At 32.9% G+C, this 7,857-nt stretch overlaps 1 protein-coding gene across 5 annotated transcripts; it reads left to right on the top strand.

The window, feature by feature from the left end:
- The first annotated feature begins 1,183 nt into the window (after positions 1-1,183).
- LOC113857479 (protein argonaute 5) lies at positions 1,184-7,065 on the top strand. 5 transcript variants are annotated; one of them, XM_027489424.1, is made up of 22 exons: positions 1,184-1,706; positions 1,898-2,115; positions 2,307-2,462; positions 2,545-2,678; positions 2,767-2,873; positions 3,029-3,132; positions 3,571-3,709; positions 3,800-3,916; positions 3,986-4,093; positions 4,167-4,238; positions 4,349-4,471; positions 4,561-4,720; positions 4,795-4,916; positions 5,003-5,140; positions 5,230-5,372; positions 5,458-5,520; positions 5,624-5,687; positions 5,897-6,032; positions 6,130-6,203; positions 6,305-6,399; positions 6,479-6,510; positions 6,595-7,065. In XM_027489424.1, the coding sequence occupies exons 1-22, from the start codon at positions 1,314-1,316 to the stop codon at positions 6,753-6,755; spliced, it is 2,859 nt and encodes a 952-aa protein (XP_027345225.1). In that variant the 5' UTR covers positions 1,184-1,313; the 3' UTR covers positions 6,756-7,065. The 5 variants fall into 5 exon arrangements, with proteins under 5 accessions (XP_027345225.1, XP_027345226.1, XP_027345224.1 ...); XM_027489425.1 differs by having other exon boundaries at positions 1,229-1,706; positions 1,898-2,104; positions 2,314-2,462; ... (1 more) ...; positions 4,799-4,916; positions 6,595-6,990; XM_027489423.1 differs by having other exon boundaries at positions 1,229-1,706; positions 4,561-4,724; positions 4,799-4,916; positions 6,595-6,990.
- Positions 7,066-7,857: the final 792 nt, after the last annotated feature.

The following is a 7,857-nucleotide window of genomic DNA, read 5'->3' as shown; positions in this document are numbered from 1 at the left end:
AACTAAATTTTATATCAATACTTTTTTTTTTCCAGAGAACATGCTTGAGTTATAATCTCTTTTAATTTTATAATATGATTAAAAAGTATACATTTTTCTATTTAAACATATTTAAAAAGTTCAAATTATGATGTTTAATCTTAACAAAATAATACCCTTTTCGATGATAAGTAAATTTTTAAATTTCTAATTATAAAAGAAGCAATATATTATCTTGTAGGTAACTTTTTTTATATTAAATTTAAAATTTTTTACATTATTAAATAATATAATATATTATCATATAAAAAGATAAAGGTATTTTTTATCAACTTTAAGTAATTAATTTTTTATTCGATATAAACTGTACTTTTCTATCTTTAATATAATTATATTATATTACTCATCGATAAAAATACAATTTATTTTACTTTTATGTTAAATAATTAATTATATATAATACAAAATTAATTATTATAAAAAAGAACTAATTAATTTTTATCTGATACATCTAAATATAACATTTATCTTACATAATTATGGTTTGTTATTTAAATATGAAAATAAAAATTATATATAATTTAATTTAAATAAGTGAAAAATATAAAACTTTATTTACTTGTATTTTTAGATTGCAAATGAATCTAATAATGTTTTAACTGGATCACGTGTTTATTGTCGATAAAATGCACAATTGCATTTGATTCAATAATACCTGAATTTGATATTTCAAGTTAAGTTGGAATAATTATTTATTTTATGTATTTTTTTATATGTTATATAATTTAAATATAAATAATTATATTAATTGAAATATTTAATTTATATAACTAATATAAAAATTATATTTATATTTTTATTGATTAATGTATAAATTTTTTACTATTAATGTGACTAAAATTAATGTTATATTTTTCATTACTTATTTTTTACATTTTATAGAGACATTTTAAAAGTACATTTTAATTCTTTTAAAAATTCTTATCCTTCTATTTTATATTACAAAGCGTTATACTTAATCCAAATATATGAACACATGTTTAGTCAAGTTGGTTGCCACCTGAATTAACTTTGTCAAAATAAGTATTTTAATTTTGCAAATTAGAATCTCGACAGCCAATAGTAGAAATAAAAAAAGAAAGAAAAATGACAATGACCCTTGAAGTTTTTATCTCTCTCTCCCACTCTCTGCCAGTTCCACTCCAGACGGTTACCTTCCCTGCAGTTAAAGAACCTTTTTTTTTTTTTTTCTCTGTATAAAAAGCCACTCACTTCCCTCGTTTCTCTCCCACACGCAAACCACTCTCTTTAATCATTTCCTTTCATTTACCCCAATGTCTCGTCGTGGTGCCGGTAAGCAACCCGACCTCCGCCGTCAACAACCATCGCCGGCGACTTCACAATTCTCCCCCACCGGAAGAGGCCGCGGCCGAGGACGCGGAGCACGTCCCTCACCTGCTCCTTCTCCTGTGCATGCGCCTCCTCCGGCCTCCGTTCCGCCTGTTGCTGCATCAAGTTCATCTGCCCCTCCTCCGTCTCCCACGACGGAATCTCTGAGTTCTGAAGTTGAGCAGAAACTCACATTGCAGTCACCGGCGCCGCCGTCCTCGTTGAAAGCCATCAGGTTCCCGGACCGGCCTGGTTACGGTAAAGCTGGACTGAAAATCCAAGTTCGCGCTAATCACTTTCTGGTCCAAGTTGCTGAGCGGGATCTCTACCACTACGATGTCAGTTAAACCACACTCATAACTCGTTTTCCTTTTATATTTAAATTTAGATATTTATTTTCATAATCTCAATCTTATTTATTACGGTGTTTGGATTGATAATAATAAAAGAAGCCCTTATAATGTGTTATAATGTTAGTAAGTGAAATTAGTTAATGTGTCTGAAGAATAATTTTTCGATGTTTGTTCAGGTATCCATCACTCCCGAGATTACTTCGAAAAAGGTGTGTAGAGAGGTGATGAGTCTCTTAACGCAAATGTATCATGACGTAATGGGAAAGCGCACACCAGCTTATGACGGGCGAAAGAGTCTTTTTACTGCAGGACCATTGCCTTTTCAATCAAAGGAATTTGTAGTCAAACTTAGTAATGACGATGAACAAGTCTCCTCCTCTTCTGCTACTGCTAAGTATGTCCTCTGTTACAAAATAATAATAATCGTTTTTCTAAATAGAGCAATGTGAAATATTTTACATTATATATACTAAGTTTTTATTAAAAATTACGTTATTCAATGCATTAACAGTTTTCAATATTACTATTTTTTTGGACAAAAGTTTACAATAATAATAATAATGGTGATCATTGCTTTTGTTGCAGAAAAAAGCGTGAACGTGAGTTTAGAGTGACAATCCGGTATGCTTCGAAGACTGATCTTCACCATCTTACTCAGTTTCTGAATCGACTTCAGCTGGATTGTCCACAAGAAACCATTCAAGCTCTTGACGTTGTTTTGCGGGCAACACCATCTTATAAGTATGATTTTGATGGGTTTTGTCTTTTTTTTTGTGTGTGTTGCATTTGGGTTTGGTGACATTGGAAACTTTGACAACCGCAGGTACGATGTTGTCGGGAGGTCGTTCTTCGCGCCGGAGCTTGGGCAACCTGGTCCACTTGGGGGTGGTATTGAGTATTGGAGAGGATATTACCAAAGTCTTAGAGCAATCCAGATGGGGCTTTCTCTTAATATTGGTTATATTTCTATACATTATTGATGCTTTCGTTTTGAGTGCATAGAATAACAATTGGATTTAGATTCATGTCTTTCCGTATGTTGCAGATGTATCAGCTCGGGCGTTTTATGAGAAGATTATGGTGATAGAATTCATTGAGAAACATTTTAAATTTAATCTTTCAAGGCCTTTATCTGATCAAGACCGCGTTAAGGTATTTGTGTAATGTTTTATGCTATTGATCCTTCTTTTTGAGAAGCCTTTTGGTTATGCAGGCCTACTGATGATAGAATGCTTTTCTCTCCGTTGTTATACAGAAATCTTTTTAGTCCTTTAGAAATCATGTTCTTTTTGTTTGTAAATTTTCAGATTAAGAAAGCTTTGAGAGGAGTCAAGGTAGAACTTATTAATGGACAGAATATTAGAAGTTACAAAGTTACTGGAGTCACCAAAGAACCACTCAGAGACTTAATGTGAGCTTGATATGCTTTTGATTTCTCACAATAGTTGTTCTTGTTTAGTTTTTCTAGGTGGATGTAAAAGAAGGTTCGTAATGTTGTGTCATGTTTCACAAAATTAAAGAATTTCTTTGGGAATTAGAAATTGAATGAAATGTCTCCTTCCGTCTCTCATGTCATCATCACAACTAATTTATTTTTCAATGGAGTATAAATAGCAAGAACACTTGGACCGTTCTAATTTTTTTCATGAACAAGGAGTTGGCTTTTGAAAGTCTTTTTTTTTCTGTACTTTTTAATGAAATATTTTCTAACTTGCTTGCTTTCCCTACCCTTAATTGCATGTAACCACGCAGGCCTTTTGAGTTTGAAGTTGTGTAGGCCTGGACAATGTGTTCCAATTTTTATTTTATTTTTTTGTTATGTGTGCTTAATCTTACTCTTGATCTCCAGGTTTACCCTTGATGACAAAGTAACCAAAAAATCGGTCGTCCAATATTTCCGTGAGAAATACAATATTATGTTGAAGTACCTAGTTCTACCTGCTCTCCAAGCTGGTAGTGACACAAAACCGATTTATCTGCCAATGGAGGTTTACTCTACAATACATTCCACTTTTATAAATATTATGCATGTTCTTTTTATTTGGTTTTAGGCTTTACCTCTTTGTTTTTTTTTGTAGCTGTGTCAGATTGCAGCTAGACAACGATACACTAAAAGATTGAATGAGGAGCAAGTGACTGCTCTTTTAAGGGCAACCTGTCAGCGTCCTTACGATAGAGAAAACCTTGTCAAAAAGGTACCTTTGTGGTATACTAATATATGTGATGACTGTTGTTCTTACGACTGGCACTTCGTTGCTTGGCAGATTGTGGGGCAGAACAATTTCAATGCAGACAAGTTTGTGCGTGACTTTGGGATTCGAGTAAAGGAGGATCTAGCATTGATAAATGCTCGTGTTTTGCCACCTCCAAGGGTATCAACTGGTTTATGGCATAGTTTACCATATTTTCATGTTTTATATATCTAATTTTCTTTTCTTACTGCAGCTTAAATATCATGAAACAGGCAAAGAATCAAATGTTGAACCACGAATGGGTCAGTGGAATATGATTGATAAGGTGAAACTGTGAATGCTTGTTTTGTAGAATCCTTAATACAAATGCTTTAAATATACTTGTTTAGTATATTGTTAATTGAAATAAGTGTAATTCTTGTTAATGTTCTGTAGAAAATGGTTAATGGGGGTAATGTTCAACATTGGACTTGCGTCAACTTTTCAGTTAGATTGAACAGAGACATGCCATATGTATTTTCTGATGAATTGGTCAAAATGTGTTCCAGTAAGGGAATGGTATGATGTTAGCCTGAACTATTTATTGGCACGATTATCTTCTGCATACTTTGCTGACAATTTCTTTACTTGTTTGGATTCTATGTCAGAATTTTAATCCACAGCCGTTAATACCTATATCTTTTGCTCAACCTACACAAATAGAGAATGTTCTTGTTAATATTCATAAGCAGTGTAGGGCTAAACTTGCAACTAAGGAGAGACTCCAATTATTGATAATAATTTTGCCTGATTCCACGGGGTCTTATGGTGAGTGTTTTCTAATTCAAATTGAATAACATGATTTGGCTTCATGTTATGTTGAGTGTTCTTTGTCATCGCAGATAGAATAAAGCGCATATGTGAAACAGAATTAGGAATAGTGTCTCAGTGTTGTCGGCCGAGGCAGGTTGAAAGGTTGAACAAGCAATATCTTGAAAATCTTGCCCTCAAGATAAATGTTAAGGTTGAACTTATCCGATTAATAGGCCTTGTTTCATAATTTTCTTATTGCTCTTAATATATAAACCTATCATTGTGTTGATTACATAGGTTGGTGGTCGAAACACAGTGTTAACTGATGCAATTGCGTTGAGAATCCCTCATGTGTCTGATAATCCTACATTAATATTGGGTGCGGATGTAACGCATCCGCAACCAGGGGAAGACTCCAGTCCATCTATAGCCGCAGTAAGTTTTCTTCTTTTTATTCATATTTACTCGATACTTTTTTCTGGCGTATCCTTTTCTCTCATAATTGCTGAAAAATGTTGGTGTAGGTAGTGGCTTCCATGGATTGGCCTGAGGTCACAAAGTACAGAGGAATTGTTTCTGCTCAGGCTCACCGTGAAGAAATTATTCAGGATCTTTATAAACTAACACAAGATCCTGTGAAGGGACAAGTCCACGGTGGAATGATCAGGTACCGTGGACAGGAACAGTATTTTCCTGTTTTCCATTGTGTAGCGGAATCTGATTTGTTGTTATGTCCTTTTTTTATTTTTCAGGGATTTACTCCGGGCTTTCCGTGCGTCAACCGGGCATAAGCCTCATAGGATTATATTCTACAGGTTGGATTTGGTTTAAACTTAATGCTACTTGTTTTTGTTATGTACTTTTTTTTATAATAATTCCTTGTTTTTTTTTTTTTCAATATCAATTTGTCCTTGACAGAGACGGAGTTAGTGAGGGCCAATTTAGTCAGGTTTTGCTTTATGAGATGGATGCTATAAGAAAGGTATGCGCAGTGGGGAACTCCTTTCTAATCTAGGATACAATCATATTTAACAACCACAATGGATAACGTAAAAAGCACAATGAAACCATTTGTTGTGCACTTTATTTATACTCGTTGTTGATAGAATTTTGAAAACTTCAATGGACTGCTCTTGTTATTTTTCATCTTGACTAGTTCTCTGTGAGCAACATTTTTTACTTCTTTCTCAGGCTTGTGCCTCGTTAGAAGAAGGATATTTACCCCCAGTGACGTTTGTGGTTGTCCAGAAAAGACATCACACCCGTCTCTTTCCTGCTGATCATAGACGTCGTGATCAGACGGATAGAAGTGGAAATATAATGCCAGGTTTTGTATCTCTTTCTATTCGGCCATATTCTCACAGCTGCACATTTCCTTTCTAAAAATTTTACTGATTTGAGTACTTCATTGTTATTTTCTAAAGGGACTGTTGTGGACACAGCCATTTGCCATCCTCGGGAATTTGATTTTTACCTCAATAGCCATGCTGGAATTCAAGTAATACTAGCTAGTATTGAGTTCATAATTGAGTCTGCTATCTATTGCACAATTTACATTTGGCATTTATCTGTTTTGATTGAACTATTGACATTTTGCAGGGAACTAGTCGACCAACTCATTATCATGTATTGTTCGATGAAAATGGATTTAGCGCAGATGAGTTGCAAACTCTGACAAATAATTTATGCTACACGTAATTCTCCTTTTAAAGTCTTCTATATTGCTGTTACTGTTTTTTTTTTTAACGTCGTGGAATTTATTTTACTTTTTAGGTATGCAAGGTGTACCCGATCAGTGTCAATAGGTTTGATAATTCAATGCTTTTTATTGTCAATGTCTTGGTTACAACACAAGCATGGATTCATTAAAAGTTGATTATTGTTTGCAGTTCCTCCCGCATATTATGCACACTTGGCAGCTTTTCGTGCTCGCTGCTACATTGATGGTGAAATATCAGAAGCTGGTTCTGCTAGTGGCAGCAGGACAAATTTTGAGATGACATTGCCCTCAGTCAAGGAAAACGTTAAAGACGTGATGTTTTTCTGCTGAAGTTACTTCTGTAAAGATGAAGATATAAACAAGTTTTTTGATATATAAACTTTAGTGTTAACACCCAGATTTATCTCTGTTGGGCATCAGAGATCTCTCTTCTTGTTTGCGTGGTTATAGATATTTTGCTGTCCTATCTTAATAGGGTTGCTTAATGCGGTTATTTTAGTAGCTGCTATATCTATTGACGAGACGGTTGTCTATTTTTGCATATAATGGACATTTAATTTATTGGTCCGAATACCTTGTTTGGCTCTATCCTTTATCAGTGAATTGTATGAACGCAATAGAATGCGGACTTTTTTCTCTGACAAATGAAAGCACGTACTTTTTTTATTTTATTTGTCTTAATGGTTTTTTTCAAGTTCCGAGGTAAAGAAGTTGAATTGCAGAATTTGATACAGAAAATTATTTTATGGTTATTTATAGTTATTTAGTGGTATAAATAACCATGTTCAAAAAATTAAATGTAAAACTGTTTTTATGATTGTTTATTTGAAATATTTTATTGGTCTTTCATATAATTTGGCACGTTGGTAGTGTTGCCTGATAGAATGTCGTTCCGAAGTGGGTATTAATTTGTTTAGTGATGGTTTTACCTGTGACCTTTAGACTCGTGTAAATTCTTAACATTTCACTCAGAATTCGACCACGGGTTTGGGTGAACGATTAAAACTTCATTTTTCTAGTTTACCTTATTTTTCTTATTACAAAAAATTATACACTTTTTCAGTCTTATTTTAAATTATACACTTACCTTAAAAAGACATAAAATTTGTGTTTAATTTTACTTATTTTAGTTTGAGCTCAAACTAATATGAGAATTATCAAGTAAATGATGTATGACTGAGGAAATTTTTTAAACTATTAGATGTAATTTCAATAAAATAAAAAATTTAAATTTTTGACATATAATTTAATAATACTGGTTTTTATATATTTAAAATAAAATAAATGATTTATTTTATATTTTTATATAATTGTATTCGTAGATTTACATGCATTCATGTAGTTTTAGTTTATAAATTTTTTTAAATTAATATGAAAAGAATGTTGGTCTATTTGCTTTTGAATTAATAGAATTAGTTGTGATGAACATGTT

Source organism: Abrus precatorius, unplaced genomic scaffold, assembly GCF_003935025.1.
Source record: "Abrus precatorius isolate BTA unplaced genomic scaffold, Abrus_2018 Scaffold2, whole genome shotgun sequence".
Lineage (NCBI taxonomy): Eukaryota > Viridiplantae > Streptophyta > Magnoliopsida > Fabales > Fabaceae > Abrus > Abrus precatorius.
This window is presented reverse-complemented; position numbering and strand designations above follow the sequence as displayed.

What these genes read in the sequence shown, in the direction of transcription:
- LOC113857479 (XM_027489422.1), top strand. Translation starts at nt 1,314, where the DNA reads ATGTCTCGTCGTGGTGCCGGTAAGCAACCCGACCTCCGCCGTCAACAA. An exon ending in GTCCACGGTGGAATGATCAG is followed by an intron (nt 5,373 to 5,457) that starts GTACCGTGGACA and finishes TTTATTTTTCAG; the next exon opens with GGATTTACTCCGGGCTTTCC. An exon ending in AAGTGGAAATATAATGCCAG is followed by an intron (nt 6,033 to 6,129) that starts GTTTTGTATCTC and finishes TATTTTCTAAAG; the next exon opens with GGACTGTTGTGGACACAGCC.